The 26,642-nt window shown below is 48.6% G+C and overlaps 1 protein-coding gene across 4 annotated transcripts in view; it reads left to right on the top strand.

The window, feature by feature from the left end:
* The window catches only part of LOC140414681 (uncharacterized), an 86,989-nt gene that overhangs the window by 12,195 nt on the left and 48,152 nt on the right, over positions 1–26,642 (top strand). For all 4 annotated transcript variants that reach the window (XM_072500999.1, XM_072500997.1, XM_072500998.1 and 1 more), the window contains 4 exons: positions 5,961–6,025; positions 14,573–14,735; positions 23,116–23,508; positions 23,593–23,689. In XM_072500999.1, coding sequence (XP_072357100.1) covers positions 5,961–6,025; positions 14,573–14,735; positions 23,116–23,508; positions 23,593–23,689 — 718 coding nt within the window. The remainder of the gene's footprint in view (positions 1–5,960; positions 6,026–14,572; positions 14,736–23,115; positions 23,509–23,592; positions 23,690–26,642) is intronic.

Here is a 26,642-nt window from a genome sequence, read left to right as displayed (position 1 = left end):
GTTTGACTTGCCCATTTAGCCCTCTCACATTTCATATGACCAACCTGGTCAGGGGGCCCCTCCCCTGTCGATCAACCATATCCCTTCTTGGGCCAGACCCCAGCCCGCGTCACACAGCCCCCCAGGCCCACCTTCTGATGTCCACTGTCACCATCGCCTTTTTTAAAATAAATTTAGAGTATCCAATTATTTTTTCCAATTAAGGGGCAATTTAGCATGGCCAATCCACCTAACCAGCACATCTTTGGGTTGTTAGGGTGAAACCCACGCAGACATGGTGCAAACTCCACACGGACAGTGACCCAGGGCCAGGATTCGAACCCGGGTCCTCAACGCTGTAGTCCCAGTGCTAACCATTCTGCCACATGCTGCCCTTCCACCTCCTTTCTTACTGTGCCACAGCAATCTCATCTTTGTCAGCAGCGCACCCCCTTAAAAAAAGCAACACTCCCATCCCCCTCTACTACACCAACCACCTGCTCACCCCGCTGTGCTTCCATTAACTAGTCCATTCAGCTAGCCTCGCAGCTCCCGCCCATGGTGCCAAACCTCCTACCTCCCACTAACTCCACGACCCCCGCTTGCACACTTCAATATCGTGAATAACAATTAAATAAGAAAAAGGTGCACTCACCTTCCACATTCCCCAAACATCTCACCACAGCACCCTGCCCAAAAAACATCTCCAAGAAGAGAGGTTCTCACCTGACCAACAACCCCAAAAAACCCAATAAAGCAAAAGGGCAGAGAGTACCAACATCTTCTCGCACTTCCTCCAGAGTTCACTGACCTCCCCCTCCTGCCAGTTCATTGTCTCTCAAAAACTCCATTATTTCCTCTGGTGTCCCAAAATAATGCTCATGGCCATTGTAAGTCACCCAGAGGCATCCCAAAGTTCACCCCCTTCTTAAAGAGGGCAGCCTTGACTCGGTTAAACTCGGCTCTCCTCTTGGCCAGTTCCCCACCCAGGTCTTGGTATACCCGGAGCTCATTACCGTCCCAGGTCCACTTCCTTGACTGCCTAGCCCACTGCAATATCTTCTCTTTGTAAAGGAACCTGTGAAGCCTCACCACCATTGCCTTTGGCGGCTCATTCGCCTGTGGCTTCCTCATAGTGCCCTATGAGCCCGGTCAACCTCCAGGGGCCAGTCAAAGGCCCTCTTCCCCCATCACGCTCCAGCATTTTGGTTACATATGAGTCAGCATCTGTTCCCTCAATGCCCTCTAGCCTCTCAACAATTCTTAAATTTTGTCTCCGGGAATAATTCTCCAGATCCTCCACTTTCTCGGCCACCAGCGAGTTAAGCTGCTCCTCGTGCTCCCGCACCGTCTCCTCCATGTTTTGAATCTGGGTCTCCAACCTCGGCTTCACCCGATCGATCCCCGCTTTTAGCGGTGCTACCACCTTAGTCAGGTCCTCCTGAGCTTCCCTCCTATGCTTGCTAAAAGTCTCATTCAGGAAGTCCACCAGCTGCTCCATAGACCATTGGTCTGATAGGGCCGACTTTCGACCCTCCGCCATCTTCACCTGTGGTGCACGAAGATTCTCTTGCTTTAACTCTCCTTCCTTCTGGTCTGCGGATCCATCCACCGATACCACCAATGGGGCTTTACTTTCCTCCACCGCTTCTACACCTTTTTCCACCAAAACATCTGCCCAACAAATGGGAGAAAAGAACCAAAAGAACTGCTTCGAGCAGGATCTGCCAAATGTGCTCTGATCTCCTTGCGCCACGTCTCTGTGATTCCCACAACATCGTACCGGCCAATTTCAATGTGTGCAACAAGCTCATTTACCTTGTTCCGTATACTGCGTGCATTTAGGTCCTGCATTGACCACCTCCCTTCTCATAATTGTTCCCTTTTTTTGCTCTGCCTGTAGTTTGATTCCTGCCACCTTCTATACCCTCTGTTCAATTTTGTGTTCTGGAAACTTAACTAACCTCTTCTGAGCCCTCAGCCCCTTTAACTAGTTTAAAGTCTTTGTCGTTAACCTGCACATCTACCTTCTCCTGTAACTTTGATTTTCTAATTCTCCATGCAATTGAACCCTCCCCCCCACTCTTTAGTTTAAAGCCAGATCTGGAACCCTAGTTATGCGATTCGCCAGGACACTGGTCACAGCATGATTCAGATGAAGTCTTCTATCCAAGCTAATACATTACCCTGAATCCCATGTGATCTAACCTTGTGAATTAACCTTCTGTGCGTCATCTTATCAAACGCCTTCTGGAAGTCCAGATATGCCACATCTACAGGATCCCTATTATCGACTTTGCTTATTACATCTTTAAAGAACCCTAGCAAATTAGTCAAACATGATTTGCCCTTCATAAAACCATGCTGACTCTGGTGGATAACGTTTTAACTTTCCAAATGTCCTGATATTACTTCCTTGACAATTGATTCTAATAATTTCCCAACAACAGATGTTAAACTAACTGGTCTGTAATTTCTCACATTCTGCCTCCCTCCCTTTTTGAATAAGGGTTAGCGTTTTTCTAATCCATTGGAGCCTTTCCCATGTCCAGGGAATTTTGGAATATTTTAAACAATGGATCCCCAATCTCCGCTGCCACTTCCTTTAACCATGATGTGGAAATGCTGGCGTTGGACTGGGGTGAGCACAGTAAGAAGTCTTACAACACCAAGTTAAAGTCCAACAGGTTTGTTTCAAATCACTAGCTTTCGGAGCGCAGCTCCTTCCTCAGGTGAATGAAGAGGTATGTTACAGAAACATATATATATAGACAAAGTCAAAGATGCAAGACAATGCTTTGAATGCGAGCATTTGCAGGTAATTAAGTCTTTACAGATCCAGAGATAGGGGTAACCCCAGGTTAAAGAGGTGTGAATTGTCTCAAACCAGGACAGTTGGTAGGATTTTGCAAACCCAGGCCAGATGGTGCGGGGTGAATGTAATGCAACATGAATTCAAGGTCCCGGTTGAGGCCTTACTCATGTGTGCGGAACGTGGCTATAAGTTTCTGCTCGGCGATTTTGCGTTGTCGCGCATCCTGAAGGCTGCCTTGGAGAATGCTTACCCGAAGATCAGAGGCTGAATGCCCTTGACTGCTGAAGTGTTCCCCGAATGGAAGGGAACATTCCTGCCTGGCGATTGTCACGCAATGTTCATTCGTTGTCACAGCGTCTGCATGGTCTCGCCAATGTACCACGCTTCGGGACATCCTTTCCCGCAGTGTATGAGGGAGACAACTTCCTTTAACACCCAAGGATGTAGGCCATCAGGCCCGGAGGACTTGTCTGCCCTCAATCCCAATAGTTTGTTGAGTATCGTTTCCCTATTGATGTTTTTTAAAATAAATTTTACCCAATTTCCTTTTCCAATTAAGGGGCAATTTAGCGTGGCCAATTCACCTATCCTGCACATCTTTGGGTTGTCGGGGTGAGACCCAGACACAGACAGGGAGAATGTGCAAACTCCACACGAACAGTGACCCGGAGCCAGTATTGAACCCAGGTCCTCGTTGCGTGAGGCAGCAGTGCTAACCACTGTGCCATCGTGCCGCCCCTTCCTTATTGATGTTGATTGTTCTAAGTTCCTCCCTTTCTATTACCTCTGAATTGCCTGTTCCTGTAGTAATGGTACCAGTGTCCTCCACTGTGAAAACTGAGCCAAGGTATTAGTTTAACATCATTGCTATTTCTGAGTTCCCCCACTTTTAACTCTCTGGTTTCATCTTCTAAGAGACCAACATTCACTTTAGCAGTTCCCTTTCCTTTTTATGTACTTCTAGAAACCTTTGCTATCCTTTTTGATATTTTGCACTAGTTTTCCTTTGTAATTTACCTTAGCTCTTTTTAATACTTTTTTAGTATCCCATTGAAAGTTTGAAATTTCCCAATCTTCTAGCCTGCCATTGGCTTTTACAATATGATATACCTTAATTTTTGTCCTTAAGGGCAGCACGGTTGGCGGAATTGGTTCGCACGGTTGCCTCACGGCGCTGAGGTCCCAGGTTCGATCCCGGCTTTGGGTCACTGTCCATGTGGAGTTTTCACATTCTCCCTGTGTTTGCATGGGTTTCGCCCCCAGAACCCAAAAGATGTGCAGGAAAGGTGGATTGGCCACGCTAAATTGCCCCTTAATTGGAAAACAAAATGCATTGGATATCTAAATGTATATTTAAAAAAATTAATTTTTAAAAATTTAGTCCTTGACCTCCTTGTTTAGTCATGGACGCTCTTGCCATCTTTCTTCCTCACTGGGATATATTTTGTTGTGAGGAATTGAGTATCTTCTTAAACAACTGCCACTGCTCATCAACATTTAGCCTTCCTGCCCACTCTACTTGGGCCAAATCTGTCCTCAAGCCTATGTAATTTCCTTTGTTTAATTCCAGAACGCAAGTGTGGGACTCCACTTTCTCACCCCCAAACTGAATTTTGAATTCTACCATACAATGGTCACTACTCCCTAAAGGATCCTTAACTATGAGGTCATTAATTAATCCCTCTTCATTACACAATACCAAATCCAGAATAGCCTCCTCCCTGGTTGGTTCCCCATCATACTGTTCCAAGAAACAATCTCTAACACATTCAATGAGAGGGCAGCATTGCTGCCTCATGGCGCGAGGTCCCAGGTTCAATCCCGGCTCAGGGTCACTGTCCGGGTGGAGTTTGCACATTCTCCCCGTATTTGCGTGGGTTTCACCCCACAACCCAAAGATGTAAAGGGTAGGTGGATTGGCCACACTAAATTGCCACTTAATTGGAAAAAAATTGGGTACTCTAAATTTATAAAGAAAAAAAAAATACATTCAATGAACTCTGCCTCCAGGCTTGCCAATTTGATTCTCCCAGTCGATGTGCATATTAAAATCACCCATGATTATTGCTGTGCCTTTCTTACAAGCCCCCAGTATTTCCTGGTTTATATTGTGCCTCACTGTAGAACTACTATTTGGGGACCTCCGCTTACTCCTACCAAGGACTTTCTCCATTTGCCTTTTTTTTAAATTTAGAGTATCCAATTTTATTTTATTTTCAATTAAGGGGCAGTTTTAGCATGGCCAATCCACCTAACCTGCAGATCTTTGGGTTGTGGGGGTGAGACCCACGCAGACACGGGAGAATGTGCAAACCCCATACGGCCAGTGACCCGGGGCCAGGATTGAACCCGGGCCCTCAACGCCATAGGCAGCAGTGCTAACCACTGCACCACCATGGCACCCAATGTTTTCCCTCTGCTATTTCTTATTTCTACCCAGACTGATTCCACATCTTGATCTCCAGAGCTTATGTCATTTCTCATTCCAGCACTGATCCCTTTCCTCACCAGCAGGGCTGCGCTATCTTCTTTTCCTTTCAGTCTATCTTTCCGAAATGCTGTGTATCCTTGGATATTCAACTCCCAAACCTGGTCTCCCTGTAACCATGCTTCAGTATTCGCCACCAAATCATACCCTTTTGTTTCTATTTACGGCGTTAACTCATTAAGCTTGGCCTGAATGTTTCGTGCATTTAGATACTTTTTACATTTGTTGCACTGTTAAATTTCCCTACTCTTTTATAATTCCTTGGTGCATAAAGACATTCACCTGTTCTGTCCCTCACCTTTATTTTCTGGAGACCATCTGCCACATTACTAACCTGCACTCATAGCACCTCCTTTAAATTGGGTTTTCTCATTTCCCCTACAACTGAGCCCTGCGGATAGCACTGAAGGCCAACATTCTTTTTCCAAGCAACTTTACCAAAGGCAGATGTGCCAGTTTGTTGGTATTTTCAGGATCTTCCTGTGCATAAAATGATTACATAACTGTTAATTGTAGTTGATTTGAACTTTAATTGCTGGGTGAGGAGCAACCCCAACGACGGATTCATTATTGCTTGGTGATCAAAGTTTAAATTACCTCATTGTGTTAATTGCTGAGAGAAGACAAGATGCTCCACAAAAATCCAGTTCTTTCTTTAATCTATTTCATTCTCTTTAGATTCCAGATGGTCAAAGGTTTTTAATAAAGTGATGTTACTTGTACATAAACACACCTACTTCAAGGTTTGTATTATAAATACAGGCGCATTTTATGGGTTATTAGTTGACCTTTTGACTTTGCCATGATCATGGGTTCTAAACTCAGGAGTGATGTTGAGCTGCTAATCTGGCCTGTCCCTTTAAGGCTCAAGGTGCCCTGTGGAGAGGCAAATTCACATAACTGTAGGAGAATCAGATGGTAAATGTACCTACATTGTAAAATTTTGGCTCCTTCAGCAAATCATCACGATCATTCTTTCTCCTTAAAGATTGTTTTATATCTATTACAATAATAATCTTTATTATTGTCACAAGTAGGCTTGTGAAGTCGCACTGCAATGAAGTTACTGTGAAAATCCCCTAGTCGCCACACTCCGGCACCTGTTCAGGTACATTGAGGGAGAATTCAGAATGTCCAATTCACCCAACAAGCACATCTTTCGGGACTTGTGAGACATTATGCAGGGCTCAAGATACACAGAGCAGAGGATGAATTCGTCCTCGAGCCCCAAAATAATCTGTGAAAATTCAAAGACCGAGAGAAAAATTCAAAATATTGAGAGAAGCGTCATCACCATCTCTGAACTATGCCTCCCTCCAAATGGGAGACTGAACAATTAAAGCAGTACTGTTAGTGAGTCTGGGAAAATAATGCAGAGTTGTGATTGGGAAAGCACGTGTGAGAAAGATAGCAGATTCTGTCCCTGCCATGCTCGCTGTTCCTCCAAGGACAGGTTCCCTCCCCCAGCTCTTCTGGTTCCTCCAGAACTGCTCCCACCAATGTGAAAAGCAGTGTGATTCCTGCTGGCACTAGGAGTGATCCTGATGTGCCGTGCTTTGGCACTTGGAAAAACTGGGCTGGATTCTCCACTTCTCGCAGACAGAAACATGAATTGTGATCGGTCAGAGAATCACAGGTAATACAAAAATCGAGGTTTGTGCCAGGCAGTGATTTAGACACCATGCTCGGTCCCACTGGTGATGAGTGCCGGGAAACACACGGCTGAACGTGCTCGCTATGGGACTTTACTCCCATTTAGTTAAATCACGCCCTTAGTCTCCCAAATGGAGAATTCTGGCCATTATGTACTAAACTGGCTTTACTGTGTCATTCCATGGCACACAGGGATCCACTGCAACTGAGAGGGATGAGATCTAATCACTCTTGGAGCACTGTTTTTATTTGGCGCTCTGATCTCAAATGGGTGCGGCAGGCACCCCCCTATCCCCCCACCCCCCCCCCCCCAGGTCACTGGCAGGGTATTCCCCCCACCACCCTAATCGCTGGCGAGGGGCCCCCCTTCAGCTTGCTCCTCAGTACCCCCTCACCTCTCACCACTCCAGCCACAGCCCCCCTCAGTACCCTCCCATTCTGCCCCCTTCAGTACCCATCGCACCCGCCTCTCATTCCCCTCAGTAGCCCCATTCAGCACCCCCCTCCATCCCTCTTTCAGGCCCCATTGCTTGGCAGTAGCAGCCTGGTACCTTGCTGTCTGATGGGTAGTAAGGTGGTAAGTACCCTCCTAATAATTTCAGCTGAGGTGCTGCGTGGGACCCTTCATGGAAAGTGGGGATCGGGGGTCCTGTGTTGGGCTGGAGGAGCTCAGGTCGGGGGTCTTCCCTGTGAAGGAGCTTGGCTGCTCCCCCCATTTGCAACCTTTAAATCCATTAAACAGTCACAGTATGTAAAAATTAAAGTGTTCTCATGATAAAGTGAAAGTATTCTCATCTGTACTCCTAAATTCATTTTAAAAATCTGTCCATATGCCAAGTTTAAAGATCTGTGAGATGAAGGTAAAAGTTATCCCTTTAAAGTAGGGAAACCTTTGGAATGGTTTTCACACAGTCAATTTCATTGCCCATTCCACAACATGTTCCCATCGAATCCCTGAAGTGCCAGAGGTGGGGACGATGGCAAAGTGGGATGAGGGTGGGATAATGGAGCGGTGAGCGTTGCAGAACTGCGGTCCCTCAGCCAAACCCACCCCCAAAGTCCACTCATCCTCCCCCTGCGGCCAGCCCATCCCTCACACCCTTCTGACATAGCACTAAGGCAGTTGTGCACAGGTGTTTAATGTGAACAAATATACACAGCTTTGTGCCCTAGCCTCTATCCCTATAATGTGCCCTGCACCCATGTCAACTTAGATGGTGTATACTTTTCTGGCCTTACAGGCCCTAAAGCTATGCCTAGGTGGATCCCTAGGCGGTACATCAGGAGTGGAGGCAGCCTGTTGCGATTCATGACCTGGGACCCCTTTGGCTGCCATCTTCTGGGCTGATCAGGTCTAAATGAGCCCGGCTGCTGCTCGGGCATCCCAGATGGAGTGGTGCTGCCCTGTTCTGCCCGCTGCCCACCAGATGCTCCAGGGACAGGAGGGGTCGAGTCTGAGGCGCTGTACTGTTCTGGCATCTCTACTGTGGGAGTCACCGTCATGTGCCCCATTGCCTCCTTCTCCCTCGAGGTGCCCGATAGCCCCCGGGCTGCTCCATGGGATGGGGGGGGGTTTTGAGTGGAGCTATCCGTTGAAGCCTCCCCACCACCTGCCGCTGCCAGTCCTGGAGGCCAACGTTCAGTCCGACCAGGGTCTCAATGCTCGCAGCCATGGAGCAGGGAGTGGGCCACCTCCCTGTGCGACTGTGCCACCACCTTCTGGGTCTGTGCTACATCAGCCAGTGACTGCGCCACCTCCCTCTGGATCTGTGCCATGTTGGCCAACACATGGGCAATTCCCCTGCCACCCTCAGCCACGGCCTGCTATGACTGGGCCACACTCTGGAGCCACTGAAGTGTCCAGGTGGCTGCATGTGAGAGGGCAGCCCTGTCCCGGGCCTTGGCCACCGCCTGCACAGAGTGGCCCAGGCCTTGGACATCCTGACCAATGGCCGAAACCTTTGCCCCAGGCCTCCATCACAGATGCCTGTGCCGTGCAGTGTTAGCCTGTGGCACACAGGTCAGCACCACCTCCTTCTCCTGCACGCGTTGAGACTCCTCCAATTGCACCTGCAGGTGCTGGATGATTGCTGCCAACCCCTCATGTAATCCCTGGGTCTGAGACTGCATCTCCACATTTCCAGAAGCCCGAAACCCATCCAGACGGAAGCCTCTGCCTCCTGGCCCCTTGTGTAGTGCGCACCAGATAGTGACCCAGGAGCCTCCACACTAAATTACCCAATCAAGATGAGTGTCTCTGGATTGGTGGAGGGTGTTGGAGACAGCTGTGATGGGAAGTCAGTATCATCCCCGGATTGGTGCTCCGGGTTGTCTCTGGCTGTGGGTCGAGGGCTCCCATCCCTGTCCATGTCTTCCACCTCGCTGCTCTCCTCCTTGGGTTGGGGGCCACCACAGAAGGGCCCCCCACATCGGCAGGTGATCCTGCAAGAGACAAGACGCATGACTCGACCGTGGGTTGGGGTGGCGGGAGGTGGTGGAGGGGGGAGTGGTGGAGGGGACAGTGTGGGTGTGGAGAGGCAGCATGGGGGGTGGTGCGGTGGTAGAGGGGGCAGTGTTGGGGAGTAGTGTTTAGGCAGTGGGGGTGGTGTGGATGTGGGAGGGGATGGAGGGGTGGTGGTGGGTGTGGGGGGTACCTGCTCACCCAATGCCGACCTCTGCCCCGGCGACTGCCCTCTCTCCAGACCCACCAGCCAGGTAGAGTGCCCGCTGGACTGCTGTGATGAGGGGCCACTGGTCTGGGGGTCCCCCTCCAGTTTTCTCCCCTTCTCGGTGGTTGTGTGTCACCTTCTCCTGGGGGGAGGGGGGTAGAAAAAAAGGCACAGTTTCAGACAGCCAATGCAGGCAGCACAGGGGTGGGTAGCTGGTGGCCTTTGTGACCAGGGCTCCCGGTCATGGTGGCCGGTATGGGTTCTAGCAGGTGGTGCAGGATGGGGGTTCGGATGGCCTTCTGGGTAGGGGTGTAGGGTTGGGGTTATGGGTATGTGGGACGGGTTTAATGCCAGGGGCACTGTGCTGCCTACTCCCCCTGGCTGCCCTGAGGAGGTCGTGCAGTTTCTTCCTGCTGGCCGGTCCTGGTGACGATGCTCACGTTGCTCACTGAGGAAGCACAGTATCCACAGTGGTTAACACAGCTGCTTCACAGCTCCTGGGTTCCAGGTTCGATTCCTGGCTTCGGTCACTATCTGCATGGTCTCCCCGTGACAGCCTGGGTTTCCTCCGGGTGCTCCGGTTTCCTCCCACAGCCCGAAGATGTGCAGGTTAGGTGGATTGGCCGTACTAAATTGCTCTTAGTGTCCAAAAATGTTAGGTGAGGTAACTGGGTTATGGGGGTAGGGTGGAGACATGGGCTTAAGTGGGGTGCTCTTTCCAAGGACCGGTGCAGACTTGATAGGCCGAATGGCCTCCTCCTGCACTGTAAATTCTATGATTCTATGACATCTCCCATCTGCGCCCAGACTCTGCAAATGGCAGCGGGTGGCAACCGCCTCCCCATCAAGGGGTACAGGTTGGCCCGCCTCTCCTCCACTGTTTTGAGTACGATCTCCAGCTCAGCATGGGGTGCTCCAGCCCAAATGGGATCTACAGCCCAGGGATGCCACTGACTTGCTGCCATCTTGTTGGCTGGGATGAATGTGTGTGGGGAGCGGATTGTTTATATGCGGTTGCAGCTTGTCAGTATCTGAAGTGTCAATCCCGAATCTGGCGAATCAGACACCATTTTTTATTGGAATCAGTCGTGTTCCATTTTGCACCGGTGCTATCCCCTTAACAGTCGGTGGATTGATCTGGGAACAACGCCAATTTTGCTGTCGTAGAACACCACTGATTCAGTCCCAGCTTCAATCCTTAGTCTCTGGCACGGAGAATTCCACTTAATAGTTTTGGTCAGGATTGAGAGTCTACAAAGGTGGCGAGGGTGATGCAGTCTTCGATTGAGTGTCCTACATGGACTGTGCCCAGAAGAGACCAGAGAGCCAAATAGCCCTTCCCTGTTCCAAGGTTGCCTCCAATTTAGATTTAGATTCATTGTCACATGTACCAAGGTACAGTGAAAAGTATTGTTCCAGGCAGATTGTTCCATACATCAAAAAACATAGGACATACAGTAAATACATAATGTAAATACATAAACATAGACATCGGGTGAAGCATACGGAGTGTAATGCTACACAGTAGAGAAGATGCGTGGAGAGATCAGTTCAGTCCAGAAGATGGTCATTCAGGAGTCTGGTAACAGCGGGGAAGAAGCTGTTTTTGAATCTGTTAGTGCGTGTTCTCAGACTGTTGTATCTTCTGCCTGATGGAAGAGGTTGGAAGAGAGAATAACCCGGGTGGCAGGGGACTTTGATCATGCTGCCCGTTTTCCCAAGGCAGCAGGGGGTGTAATCAGTCAATGGATGGGAGGCAGGTTCACGTGATGGACTGTGCTGTGTTCACCACTCTCTAGTTTCTTACGGTCTTGGGCTGAGCAGTTGCCATACCAGACTGTGATGAAGCCAGATAGGATGCTTTCTATAATGCACCTGTAGAAATCAGCAAGAGTCAATGAGGACATGCTGAATTTCCTTAGTATCCTGAGGACGTATAGGCGCTGTTGTGCTTTCTTGATTGTAGCGGCGATGTGGGTGGACCAGGACAGATTGTTGGTGATGTGTACACCTAGGAATTTGAAGCGATCAACCATCTCTACCTCGGCACCATTAATGCAGACAGGGGTGTGTACGTTATTTTGCTTCCTGACGTCAATGACCAGCTCGTTCTGCTGACATTGAGGGAGAGATTGTTATCGTTGCACAGGTTCTCTATCTCCCTCCTGTATTCTGGCTCATCGTTGTTTGAGATCCAACCAACTATGGTTGTGTCATCAGCAAATGTGTAGATGGAGTTGAAGTCGAATTTTGCCACATGGGCTAAGTACGTAACCTTGTGGGGTCCCAGTATTGAGGACTATCATGGAGGAGGTGTAATTGTTTATCCTTACTGATTGTGGTCTCTGGGTCAGGAGGCCAAGGATCCAGTTGCAGAGGGAGGAGCCAAGTCCTAGGTTTTTGAGTTTTGATATGAGCTAGGCTGGGATTATGGTGTTGAAGGTGGAGCTGTAATCAATGAATAGGAGTCTGACGTAGAAATTCTTGTTGTCAAGATGCTCCAGGGATGAGTATAGGGCTAGGGAGATAATGTCTGCTGTGGACCGGTTGAGGCGGTATGCGAATTGAAGCAGATCAAGGCATTCTGGGAGTATGGAATTGATGTGTCTCACATCAAACCTCTCGAAGCACCTCATAATGATAGATGTCAAGGCTACTTTGCCTGATTCTTCTATGGCACCGGTATGATGGTGGTCTTCTTGAAGGAGGTGGGAACCTCAAAACGGAGTAGGGAGAGGTTGAAGGTGTCAGTGAACACACCCGTTGAGTGGTCCACGCAGGATCTGAGTGCACGACCAGGGACTCTGTCAGGACTCGTTAATTTCCTGGATTCACTTTCAAGAAGGCCGATCTGACTTTGGAGGCTGTGACGGTAGGTATGGGTGTGTCTGGGGCTATTGGGGCAGTTGACAACGGTTTGTTGGTTTCCTGCTCGAAAAGAGCATAGAATGCATTGAATTCATTGAGGAAGGATGCTCCATTGCCAGAGATTCTACTGAGCTTTGCTTTGAAGTGTGTTATATTGTTTAAGCCTTTCCACAGACTGAGTCTGTGTCGTCAGTCTGTGACTCCAGCTTAGTCCGGTATTGTCTATTGGCATCCCTGATCGCTTTGCAGAGGTCGTACCTAGATTTCTTGTATAGGTCCGGGTCACCTGTCTTGAACGCCTCAGACATGGCCTTCAGTAGTGAGTGAATCTCCCGGTTAAACCATGGTTTCCGGTTGGTGAACACACGTACTACCTTCTTTAATACAATCTTATATGCATTTAATGATGAAGTCTGTGATGGTGGTGGCCACTGTGTTCTTGCACATGGTTCAGTCCACTGACTCCAAGCGTAGGAGCTCTTCTGTTGCCTTCCGCGGACCTGCATCACACGATTTTCTTAACTGTACTCTCCCACTTACATTTCTGCTTAAAAGTGACGGCACGGTGGTTAGCACTGCTGCCTCACAGCGCCAAGGACCCAGGTTTGATCCCGGCCCAGGTCACTGTCCGTGTGGAGTTTGCACATTCTCCCCATGTCTGCGTGGGTCTTACCTCCAAAACCCAAAGATGTGCAGGGTAGGTGGATTAGCCATGCTAAATTGCCCCTTAATTGGAAAAAAAAAATTAGGTACTCTCAATTTATTTATTTTTTAAAGTTCCTGCTTGTATGCCGGGGGAAGGAACACCATCTTGTGGTACAATTTTCCGAAGTACACTCTGGGGATGGATCGGGACCACCCTTGATGTTTGTGTAGCAGTGGTCAAGGATGTTGGGGCCCCTGGTGGGACAGGAGATGTGTTGGTAGAATTTCGGCAGTACACCTTTGAGGTTGGCCTGGTTGAAGTCCCCAGCCATGATGAACAAGGCAATTTATTTTATATTTAGTCAAACTGGGATATACAAGACATCGTTGTTTAACAATAATAATAATAATCTTTAATAATCTTTATTAGTGTCACAAGTAGGCTTACATTAACACTGCAATTAAGTTACTGTGAAAAATGGGCGGCACGCGGCACAGTGGTTAGCATTGCTGCCTACGGCGCTGAGGATCCGGGTTCGAATCCCGGCTCTGGGTCACTGTCTGTGTGGAGTTCGCACATTCTCCCCGTGTCTGCGTGGGTTTCACCCCCACAACCCAAAGATGTGCAGGTAAGGCAGATTGGCCATGCTAAATTGCCCCTTAATTGGAGAAAAAAAATAATAATTGGGTACTCTAAATTTATTTTTTTAAAGTTACTGTGAAAATTCCCTAGTTGCCACATTCCGGCGCCTGTTTGGGTACACCGAGGAGAATTCAGAATGTCCAATTCACCTAACAAGCACGTCTTTCGGGACTTGTGGGAGGAAACCAGAGTGTGGTGATGTGCATCAATGTAAATACATGTAGGCTAGCTAGACACTAGATGGAGCACCAGTGACATCACACACATGCACTCAACCAATAGATAAGTTAGATAGGACGCATCCAATGGACATTCGCGATACACAAGGAGGTGACACGACCACAGGTGGGCATTACACCAACCCATATATAAAGGACACCACACACATGATCTGCCTCTTTCCAGTGGAGACAGTCAGTGAGTACAGACACAGGGTTGATTCAATATTACACCCACCACGTGGATTGCAGCAACTGGTTAGTCAGTCTGGGTAGCTATAGTAGGATTAGCAGTAGTGTCGAACCCGAATAATAGAAGTGTAAATAGTTTAATAAACGTGTTGAAGTTATCTCCACGTCTGAACCTTCCTTTGTCAACTGCACCACAAGGTAGCCGCTTATGTTACACCTACAACATAACAAATCACAGAGCACCCGAAGGAAACCCATGCAGACACGGGGAGAATGTGCAAACTCCGCACAGACAGTGACCCAAGCCGGGAATCGAACCGAGGTTCCTGGCGCTGTGAAGCAACAACGTCCTCCCCGGACTATGAACAGCTTATCTAGTAATATTTAAAATGGTTTTCACAGGAGACTGGAATGATGATGTGGTTTGGTCCCACCTTAGCTGATTCATTTCTGAAAATGTGCTCGTCTTTTGGCTACCCACACATTAGCCGTGAGCTGAGCAGGAACAAATCTGGCAGCAGCATTATCAGATTCACGCAACAACCGGGAAAGCAGAAACAAGGTGGTAAGTTGGATATATGTGTGTGAACCACACTGACTGAGTTCCTGTATAATTGCAGTGAATTAGATTTGCATTAGTAGTTCAGATTCCTAATCAATGTCAAAAGAAAATAATATTTAAAAGTTTTGATTCTCATTGTTCCTAGGCAAAGTGGGGTAGAATTAATTTTGAATAGTAGCGCAAAACAAGAGGTGTCACATCTGTCAGGCCTGCTCTATAGTCGATTTCTCTGATTCCACTGGAGTTGAATATTTTATAAACCTACAGGATAGTACCCATTTTGTGCTGCTATTCAAGATGAAATGGCAATTCTGTTCGAAAATATATCTTTTTTTTAAATAAATATTTTATTGAAAATTTTTGGTCAACCAACGCAGTACATTGTGCATCCTTTACACAATATCATAACAACACAAATAACAATGACCTATTTTATAAACAAAAAATGAATAAATAATAAATAACAAAAATGAAAACTAACCCTAATTGGCAACTGCCTTATCACAAGTAACACTCTCCAAAAATATAATTTAACAGTCCAATATATAATTATCTGTCGCAACGACCTATACATATTATACAGTATATATTAACAACCCTGAGAGTCCTTCTGGTTCCTCCTCTCTCTCTTCCCCCCCCCCCCCCCCCCGATCCTGGGCTGTTGCTGCTGCCTTCTTTTTTCCATTCCATCTATCTTTCTGCGAGGTATTCGACGAACGGTTGCCACCGCCTGGTGAACCCTTGAGCCGACCCCCTTAGAACGAACTTAATCCGCTCTAGCTTTATAAACCCTGCCATGTCATTTATCCAGGTCTCCACCCCCGGGGGCTTGGCTTCTTTCCACATTAACAATATCCTGCGCCGGGCTACGAGGGACGCAAAGGCCAAAACATCGGCCTCTCTCCCCTCCTGCACTCCCGGCTCTTGTGCAACCCCAAATATAGCTAACACCCAGCTTGGTTCGACCCGGGCCCCCACTACTTTTGAAAGCACCTTTGTCACCCCCATCCAAAACCCCTGTAGTGCCAGGCATGACCAAAACATATGGGTATGATTCGCTGGGCTTCTCGAGCACCTCGCACACCTATCCTCCACCCCAAAAAATTTACTGAGCCGTGCTCCAGTCATATGCACCCTGTGTAATACCTTAAACTGAATCAGGCTTAGCCTGGCACACGAGGACGACGAGTTTACCCTGCTTAGGGCATCTGCCCACAGCCCCTCCTCGATCTCCTCCCCCAGCTCTTCTTCCCATTTCCCTTTTAGTTCATCTACAATAGTCTCCCCTTCGTCCCTCATTTCCCTATATATATCTGACACATTACCATCCCCCACCCATGTCTTTGAGATCACTCTGTTCTGCACCTCATTCGTCGGGAGCTGCGGGAATTCCCTCACCTGTTGCCTCGCAAAAGCCCTCAGTTGCATATACCTGAAAGCATTCCCTTGGGGCAACCCATATTTCTCGGTCAGCGCTCCCAGACTCGCGAACTTCCCATCCACAAACAGATCTTTCAGCTGCGTTATTCCTGCTCTTTGCCACATTCCATATCCCCCATCCATTCCCCCCGGGGCAAACCTATGGTTGTTTCTTATCGGGGACCCCCCCAAGGCTCCAGTCTTTCCCCTATGCCGTCTCCACTGTCCCCAAATCTTCAGTGTAGCCACCACCACCGGGCTTGTGGTGTAGTTCCTCGGTGAGAACGGCAATGGGGCTGTCACCATAGCCTGTAGGCTAGTCCCCCTACAGGACGCCCTCTCTAATCTCTTCCAAGCCGCTCCCTCCTCCTCTCCCATCCACTGACTCACCATTGAAATATTAGCGGCCCAATAATACTCACTTAGGCTCGGTAGTGCCAGCCCCCCCCCTATCCCTGCTATGCTGTAAGAATCCCTTCCTCGCTCTCGGGGTCTTCCCGGCCCACACAAAACCCATGATGCTCTTTTCAATCCTTTTAAAAAAAGCCTTCGTGATCACCACCGGGAGGCACTGAAACACAAAGAGGAATCTCGGGAGGACCATCATCTTAACCGCCTGCACCCTCCCTGCCAGTGAGAGGGATACCATATCCCATCTCTTGAAATCCTCCTCCATTTGTTCCACCAACCGCGTTAAATTTAACCTATGCAATGTGCCCCAATTCTTGGCTATCTGAATCCCCAGGTAACGAAAGTCCCTTGTTATCTTCCTCAACGGTAGGTCCTCTATTTCTCTACTCTGCTCCCCTGGATGCACCACAAACAACTCACTTTTCCCCATGTTCAATTTATACCCTGAAAAATCCCCAAACTCCCCAAGTATCCGCATTATTTCTGGCATCCCCTCCTCCGGGTCTGCCACGTATAGTAGCAAATCGTCCGCATACAAAGATACCCGGTGTTCTTCTCCTCCTCTAAGTACTCCCCTCCACTTCTTGGAACCCCTCAACGCTATCGCCAGGGGCTTAATCGCCAGTGCAAACAATAATGGGGACAGAGGGCATCCCTGCCTTGTCCCTCTATGGAGCCGAAAATATGCAGATCCCCGTCCATTCGTGACCACGCTCGCCATCGGGGCCCTATACAACAGCTGCAACCCATCTAACATACCCCTCTCCAAAACCAAATCTCCTCAACACCTCCCACAAATAATCCCACTCCACTCTATCAAATGCTTTCTCGGCATCCATCGCCACTACTATCTCCGTTTCCCCCTCTGGTGGGGCCATCATCATTACCCCTAATAGCCTCCGTATATTCGTGTTCAGCTGTCTCCCCTTCACAAACCCAGTTTGGTCCTCGTGGACCACCCCCGGGACACATTCCTCTATTCTCATTGCCATTACCTTGGCCAGGATCTTGGCATCTACATTTAGGAGGGAAATAGGTCTATAGGACCTGCATTGTAGCGGGTCCTTTTCCTTCTTTAAGAGAAGCGATATCGTTGCTTCAGACATAGTCGGGGGCAGTTGTCCCCTTTCCTTTGCCTCATTAAATGTCCTCGTCAATACCGGGGCGAGCAAGTCCACATATTTTCTATAGAATTCGACTGGGAATCCATCCGGTCCCGGGGCCTTTCCCGCCTGCATGCTCCTAATTCCTTTCACCACTTCTTCTACCTCGATCTGTGCTCCCAGTCCCACCCTTTCCTGCTCTTCCACCTTGGGAAATTCCAGCCGATCCAAGAAGCCCATCATTCTCTCCCTCCCATCCGGGGGTTGAGCTTCATATAATTTTTTATAAAATGTCTTGGAACACTCCATTCACTCTCTCCGCTCCCCGCTCCATCTCTCCTTCCTCATCCCTCACTCCCCCTATTTCCCTCGCTGCTCCCCTTTTCCTCAATTGGTGTGCCAGCAACCTGCTCGCCTTATCCCCATATTCGTACTGTACACCCTGTGCCTTCCTCCATTGTGCCTCTGCAGTGCCCGTAGTCAGCAAGTCAAATTCTACATGTAGCCTTTGCCTTTCCCTGTACAGTCCCTCCTCCGGTGCTTCCGCATATTGTCTGTCCACCCTCAAAAGTTCTTGCAGCAACCGCTCCCGTTCCTTACTCTCCTGCTTCCCTTTATGTGCCCTTATTGATATCAGCTCCCCTCTAACCACCGCCTTCAACGCCTCCCAGACCACTCCCACCTGGACCTCCCCATTATCATTGAGTTCCAAGTACTTTTCAATGCACCCCCTCACCCTTAGACACACCCCCTCATCTGCCATTAGTCCCATGTCCATTCTCCAGGGTGGGCGCCCTCCTGTTTCCTCCCCTATCTCCAAGTCTACCCAGTGTGGAGCGTGATCCGAAATGGCAAGAGCCGTATACTCCGTTCCCCTCACCTTCGGGATCAATGCCCTTCCCAGCACAAAAAAGTCTATTCACGAGTAGACTTTATGGACATAGGAGAAAAACGAGAACTCCTTACTCCTAGGTCTGCTAAATCTCCACGGGTCTACACCTCCCATCTGCTCCATAAAATCTCTAAGTACCTTGGCTGCTGCCGGCCTCCTTCCAGTCCTGGACTTCGACTTATCCAGCCCTGGTTCCAACACCGTATTAAAATCTCCCCCCATTATCAGCTTTCCCATCTCTCGGTCCGGAATGCGTCCTAGCATCCGCCTCATAAAATTGGCATCATCCCAGTTCGGGGCATATACGTTTACCAAAACCACCGTCTCCCCCTGTAGTTTGCCACTCACCATCACGTATCTGCCCCCGTTATCCGCCACTATAGTCTTTGCCTCGAACATTACCCGCTTCCCCACTAATATAGCCACCCCCCTGTTTTTCGCATCTAGCCCCGAATGGAACACCTGCCCCACCCATCCTTTGCGTAGCCTAACCTGGTCTATCAGTTTCAGGTGCGTTTCCTGTAACATAACCACATCTGCCTTAAGTTTCTTAAGGTGTGCGAGTACCCGTGCCCTCTTTATCGGCCCGTTCAGCCCTCTCACGTTCCACATGATCAGCCGGGTTGGGGGGCTTCCTACCCCCCCCCCCCCCCCCTTGTCGATTAGCCATCTCCCTTTTCCAGCTCCTCACCCGGTTCCCACGCAGCTGTATCTCCCCCAGGCGGTGCCCCCCAGCCCATCCCCCTCCCATACCAGCTCCCCCCTCTCCCCAGCAGCAGCAACCCAGTAATTCCCCCCTCCCACCCCCCTCCCGCTAGATCCCCCGCTAGCGTAATTACTCCCCCCATGTTGCTCCCAGAAGTCAGCAAACTCTGGCCGACCTCGGCTTCCCCCCATGACCTCGGCTCGCACCGTGCGACGCCCCCTCCTTCCTGCTTCTCTATTCCCGCCATGATTATCATAGCGCGGGAACCAAGCCCGCGCTTCCCCCTTGGCCCCGCCCCCAATGGCCAACGCCCCATCTCCTCCACCTCCCCTCCTCCCCCCATCACCACCTGTGGAAGAGAGAAAAGTTACCACATCGCAGGATTAGTACATAAAACTCCTCTTTCACCCCTTTTTAACCCCCCTCTTCGCCCCCCGCATTCGCCCCACCACTTTGTTCAAACGTTCTTTTTAATAACCCGCTCATTCCAGTTTTTCTTCCACAATAAAAGTCCACGCTTCATCCGCCGTCTCAAAGTAGTGGTGCCTCCCTCGATATGTGACCCACAGTCTTGCCGGTTGCAGCATTCCAAATTTTATCTTCTTTTTATGAAGCACCGCCTTGGCCCGATTAAAGCTCGCCCTCCTTCTCGCCACCTCCGCACTCCAGTCTTGATAAACGCGGATCACCGCATTCTCCCATTTACTGCTCCGAGTTTTCTTTGCCCATCTAAGGACCATTTCTCTATCCTTAAAACGGAGGAATCGTCCACTATGGCTCTGGGAATTTCTCCTGCTCTCGGTCCTCGCGCCATCACTCGGTATGCTCCCTCCACCTGCAACGGACCCGTCGGGGCCTCCGCTCCCATTAACGAGTGCAGCATCGTGCTCACATATGTCCCGACGTCCGCTCCCTCCGCACCTTCAGGAAGACCAAGAATCCTCAGGTTGTTCCTCCTTGCGTTGTTCTCCAGTGCCTCCAACCTTTCCACACATCGTTTCTGATGTGCCTCATGCGTCTCCGTCTTCACCACCAGGCCCTGTATGTCGTCCTCATTCTCGGCTGCCTTTGCCTTCACGACCCGAAGCTCCCGCTCCTGGGTCTTTTGTTCCTCCTTTAGCCCTTCGATCGCCTGTAGTATCGGGGCCAACAGCTCTTTCTTCATTTCCTTTTTGAGCTCTTCCACACAGCATTTCAAGAACTCTTGTTGTTCAGGGCCCCATGTTAAACTGCCACCTTCCGACGCCATCTTGGTTTTTGCTTGCCTTCCTTGCCGCTGTTCTAAAGGATCCACTGCAATCCGGCCACTTTCTCCTTTTTTCATCCGTATCCAGGGGGGATTCCCTTCTGGTTTACCGCACAGTGTTTTTAGCCGTCAAAATTGCCGTTGGGGCTCCTATCAAGAGCCCAAAAGTCCGTTTCACCGGGAGCTGCCGAAACGTGCGACTCAGCTGGTCATCGCCGCACCCGGAAGTCTCGAAAATATATCTTTGAATAAGATGTCAGCCAAATATTTATATTGATCATCTTCATCCAGCGGTGGCTTCATCTGTTGTCCTTTTTGGAGAGAGACGTTGTGCAGTTAACTACAATCATGAACCACTGGACCTGTACAAACAGGTGTTGTTGCTCGATAAGGATTGGTTGGTGCTCAGTTCAGCCAGTGATTGTGTGTTTTTTCAGAGCAACCATGAGCCAGGTGTTCAGGGATGAACCTCATTGAATAGGTGAGGGCCATTTAAGTTACGGAAGTCGTGTCAGCAGCACCAAGTCTGCGCAGAAATGGCTCGGAGCCCTGAATATGACATTGTTTTCGTATATTAATTACCTCCTCCTCCAAGTGGTTGGGTGGGTGCTCTGGACACTTACACCAAAGCTCTCCTGATTATATTTATTTATTTATTCCCAATTAAGGAGCAATTTAGCGTGGTGAACCCACCTACCCTGCACATCTTTGGGTTGTGAGGGTGAGACCCACACAGACATGGGGAGAATGTGCAAACTCCACACGGACAGTGACCCAGAGCCGGGATCGAACCTGGGACCTCGGCGCCATGAGGCAGCAGTGTTTTTTTGTTTTGTTTTTTAAAATTTAGTGTACCCAAATCATTTTTTCTAATTAAGGGTCAATTTAGCATGGCCAATCCACCTAGCCTGCACATCTTTGGGTTGTGGGGGCGAAACCCATGCAAACACAGGGAGAATGTGAAAACTCCACACGGACAGTGACCCTGAGCCGGGATCGAACCTGGGACCTCGGCGCCGTGAGGCTGCAGTGCTAACCATTGTGCCACAGTGCTGCCCTGCAGCTCTCCTGATTATCTCAATAGCCGAATGCCCCAGGGGAATTTCGGAGCTGCCACCAAGCCCCTCAAGGCAAAGACAAAAATATCCTTAGTAGTATTTACCTAGAATTTAGTTGCTTGCCATGTATCATTGAGGTCTGTGCCTACCTTCCTGACAGCTACAATGATGCCCTCATATTGTGTCAGTCTTGACCCTGCAAAGCAAGTGGCTGCACATCAATGAGGTTCATTCCTGAACACCTGGTTCATGGCTGCTCAGGAATACACACATTCATTGGCTGAGCTGAGAACCAACCAGATTAACAGTTTAACGAATCTTTATCAATGAAGCCACCACTGGCTGAGGATGATCAACGAGATTTTGAAGGAACAGAGACATCAAGAATGGTCAACCCCAAGAGCAGTCCACAGCCTTTAAGCAGTTGAAGAGTCCCTAACCCCACATTAACCGCCATGTTCAATGTCTCCTAGTCCTTCCAACCACCCAAAACTAATGTTGATATTCAGTCACAACAGACTTGACATAGAACATAGAATTTACAGTGCAGAAGGAGACCATTCGGTCCATCAAGTCTGCACCAGCTCTTGGAAAGAGTACCCTACTTAGGCCCATGCCACCACCCTATCCCTGTAACCCAGTAACCCCACCTAACCTTTTTTGTTTGGACACTAAGGGAAATTTATCATTGCCAATCCACCTAACCTGCACATCTTTGGACTGTGGGAGGAAACCGGAGCACCCGGAGGAAACGCACGCAGACATGAGGAAAACCTGCAGACTCCGCATTGACAGTGACCCAAGTCAGGAATCGAACCTGGGACCCTGGAGCTGTGAAGCCATAGTGCTAACCACTGTGCTACGTGCCCCCCCCCCAACTGAGGTGAAAGATCTAGACTGGGGGTGGGGGAGAAAATTGTTAAGGTTCTAAGAAAATAGAGCAATGTAATAAGCTATAAAAGAGTATAAAGGGATATTTGCCAATAAAAAATAAATAAAAATTCCTGATCTGTTGAGGATTAGGGTAGTGAACATTTACACTGGGATGCAGGACACAAAGAATTTGGGCTGGTGCTAGGCAAGTGACTACTTGAGGGTATTTGGGATTTTGGGGTATTTAAGTAACAAGTGGCTCATTCCTGAGCAGTGGATGTGCTCAGAGATTTTAAAAAGTGCAAGATATTAAATAATATTTGAGCCACGCATTGGTTTATAAAGCATAGGAAATTAAAATATATATATTTATTTTAAATTGCTGAATCACTTCGCTATAATGACATGGTTCTGGATTAGTCAATGGGGGTCGGTGTATCTGGGCATGTGCCTGTGTGTCTCAGGGTGAGGAAGCATGGTAAGTAGTCTGACAAGTTTATATTGAATGAACTGACTCCTTACAAGTTAACAATCTTTTGTCACAAGTGACTGAACAACCAAACTCATGCTTTGGAAGGGTTGATAATGGCAATCTTTCTGGGCTACAATAGTGTGGGACTGTGTGAAACATGTTTAGCTGAGACTAATGTTTTGATTTGTCAACTATGTACATAGTTCAAGAGCTGGAAGCTGATTCTTCGACCTCAATTTGTCTCCCTCAAACTCTGAAGCATGTGCAACACCCTGTCCTGGAAGGGTACATTAAGAAGGAGGAAGGTTTTCAAAATCCCACATCTACTGATCCCTGGCTGTTCCGAATGGCAGGGGCTCTGGCCTCTGAATGGAAGGCAGTAGCCAGAGATTTGGGTTTCAGTGACACCGACATCGGGAAAACAGCCTCGGATCCTTGGTACAATCACCAGCACCGAATGTTCCACTTCCTCAAGAGATTAATGGGAGAACAAAATGCGAAATTCACAGAGTTGTGCTTCCTGCTGCTTTGTAAAGGCAAAGAATATAAATGTTACAAGGAGTTGGGACAAATCGTAGGATCAGCTTTGATAGGCGGTACATTTCTTTTCTTCTCTAAATGTTTGGTTAGAAGCTATTTTGAAGAAATGAGATCAGGTCAGTGATTGTGGCTTTTTTCAGACACAGTATCAAACATGGGCACAGTCCAAGATGCTGCAGATAATTGGAATCAAACACTTCAGCATGAGGGGAGAGAAGAGTCTGTGCAGCAGAACAGGTGAGTGGATCTGGAACTGATGCTCATTCCCTAGAAAGGAAATTTTCTCTGCAGCTTCCTGTCAAATACAGAGCAGTGTGATGGGCAGCATGGTGGCGCAGTGAGTAGCACTGTTGCCTCACGGCGGTGAGGGCCCAGGTTCGATCGCGGCTCTAGGTCACTATCCGTGTGAAGTTTTCTCCCCGTGTTTGTGTGGGTTTCGCCCCCACAATCCAAAGATGTGCAGGCTAGGTGGATCGGCCCTGCTAAATTGCCCCATAATTCGAAAAAACTTAATTGGGTACTCCTAAATTAATTTTAAAAAATACAGAGCAGTGTGGATCAAATTTATTATTCATTATCCCATTGTCTCCTTTAAACACTTTTTTTTAGACATAATAAAATGATTTCATAAGGTTATTTTTTTTATTTCTAGAAGATATTTGTGAACTGTTCTGTGCAGTTGAGACGTTCATTTATTTTTTTGAAATAAATTTAAAGTACCCAATTATTTTTTTCCAATTAGGGGGCAATTTAGTGTGGTCAATCCACCTAGCCTGCACATCTTTTGGGTTATGGGGATGAGACTAAGCAGACACAGGTAGAACGTGCAAACTCTACACGGACAGTGACCCAGGGCCGGGTTCGAACCCGGGCCCTCAATGCCATGAGGCAGCAGTGCTAACCACTGCGCCACCGTGCCGCCCTGGGACGTTCATTTCTAACGATAGGAGTGTTGTACCTATAACTCAAGTTATTCACTAAGATGCCACGAGAAATCTGATGAGTAACATATTAAAAGTCTGCAGCAGGATTGAGGGAGCTGGAAGTGAAGTATGGGCTAGTGCAGGGAGAAGTGTTTAGGTACATGCAGGTTTGGGATTTTGCCAGGAAGGAGATACAGAGCTTCCCAGAGGAACCGGCCTCCACATTGCTGGAGGAGGTGTTGACGACAAGGGGACTGGAGAAGGGGGCAGTGTCAGCGGTGTACGGAGCTATTCTGGAAGAGGATAAGGCACCACTGGAAGGGATCAAAGCAAAGTGGGAGGAAGAGCTGGGAGAGGTTATAGAGGAGGGGGTCTGGTGTGAGGTGCTCCGGAGAGTGAATGCCTCCACCTCGTGTGCGAGGTTGGGGCTGATACAGCTGAAGGTGGTATATAGAGCGCACCTCACGAGGGCGAGGATGAGCTGATTTTTTTGAAGGAGTAGAGGATGTGTGTGAGCGTTGTTTGGGGGGGGGGGGGGGGGGGTGCCGCGAATCATGTTCATATATTTTGGTCCTGTCCAAAGCTAGGGGAATACTGGAAGGAGGTGTTTAGGGTAATTTCCAAGATGGTGCGTGTGAAACTGGACCCGGGTCCTCAGGAGGCCATATTCGGGGTGTCGGACCAGCCAGGGTTGGAAACTGGAGCGGAGGCAGATATCATAGCCTTCGCCTCGTTGATCGCCCGAAGGCGGATCCTGCTGGGATGGAGAGCAGCCTCTCCACCCAGTGCCCTGGCGTGGCGGGTGGACCTGTTGGAATACTTGACCCTTGAGAAGGTTAAGTTCGAACTGAGGGGAAACTCGGAGGGGTTCTACAAGTCATGGGCACTATTTATTATGCACTTTCAAGAACTGGATAACATCGAACATTAGTTTGAGGGGGGGTGGGGGGGCTGGGGGGCTGTGTAGATTAAGGGTGACTACGGGTAATCCCTGATTCCTTTTTGTCATTTGTTTATGTAAACATGCGGGCTGATGTTTGGGGGTTGGTGGGCGGATGGGATCGTTGTTATTATGGGGATTGACATATCTTGCTGATTATTGTTTATTGTTGATGGGTGTAAATGTGGGAGAAAATGTGAAAAAGGAGGAGAATAAAAATATATATATTTTTAAATTAAAAGTCTGCACATCTTAGGAGGAGATGTAGGCCCCTTGGCCCCCGAACCTGTTGCCCCATTCAATAAGATCATGGCTGACCTCATTTTTTAATAACTTATTTATTGGATTTTACAACAAATTAAATAATAAATACAGGCAAGAAGAAAGTTAGAAGAAAATAGGGTGGAAAGAAAGATAGAAGGAAAAATGGAAGAAGAATAGACAGAATTATTTAACTCATAGAGGGAAAAGAAAACCTGTCAAAATAATGAATAAAAGGTTGCCAGACCGAATCAAATTTTAAAAAAAATATATATATTTTTATTAAGGTGTTTGAAATGTTTTATAATAATAACATTAACAGTGACATAAATATGGTATAATAAACATTTCCACACCCATCCCAATCTTCACACATCCCAACCATAAAACAACAATCCAGCTCCCCCCCCCCCCCCCTCCCGCGCCCCCGCGCCCCCTGGAATACTGCATCTGCTGCCATTTTAATTTTCCCCGAGAAAGTCGATGAATGGCTGACACCTCCGGGTGAACCCGACGATTGACCCTCTTAAGGTAAACTTTATCTTCTCGATACTGGGAAACCCAGCCATGTCACTAACCCAGGTCCCTCCACATTAACAAGATCCGTCTCCGGGCTACCAGGGAGGCAAAGGCCAAGACATCGGTCTCTTTCGCCCCCTGAACTCTCGGCTCTTCCGACACTCCAAAGATCGCTACCTCCGGACTCTGCACCACCCGTGTGTTTAGTACCATGGATATTGCCTTGGCAAAACCCTGCCAAAACACTCCAAGCTTCGGGCATGCCCAAAACATGTGTGCCCAGTGGACTACCTTGAACTGTATCAGGCTAGGCCTGGCACATGATGAGGAGGTATTAACACTGCTTAGGCATCCGCCCATAACCCGCCTCTATCTCTCCTCCTAGCTTGTCCTCCCACTTGCTCCTCCCCTGGAGTTTCCTCCGCCTCCGAAAGCTCCCGGTAAATATCTGAAACCTTCCCCTCTCCCACCCAGGGACTGGAGACTACTCTATCCTGTATCCCCCGTGGCGGCAGCAGCGGAAAGGCCGGAACCTGCTTTCTCAGGG

Source organism: Scyliorhinus torazame, chromosome 1, assembly GCF_047496885.1.
Source record: "Scyliorhinus torazame isolate Kashiwa2021f chromosome 1, sScyTor2.1, whole genome shotgun sequence".
Lineage (NCBI taxonomy): Eukaryota > Metazoa > Chordata > Chondrichthyes > Carcharhiniformes > Scyliorhinidae > Scyliorhinus > Scyliorhinus torazame.
The sequence above is the reverse complement of the archived record's forward strand: the minus strand, read 5'-3'. Positions and strand labels throughout refer to the sequence as shown.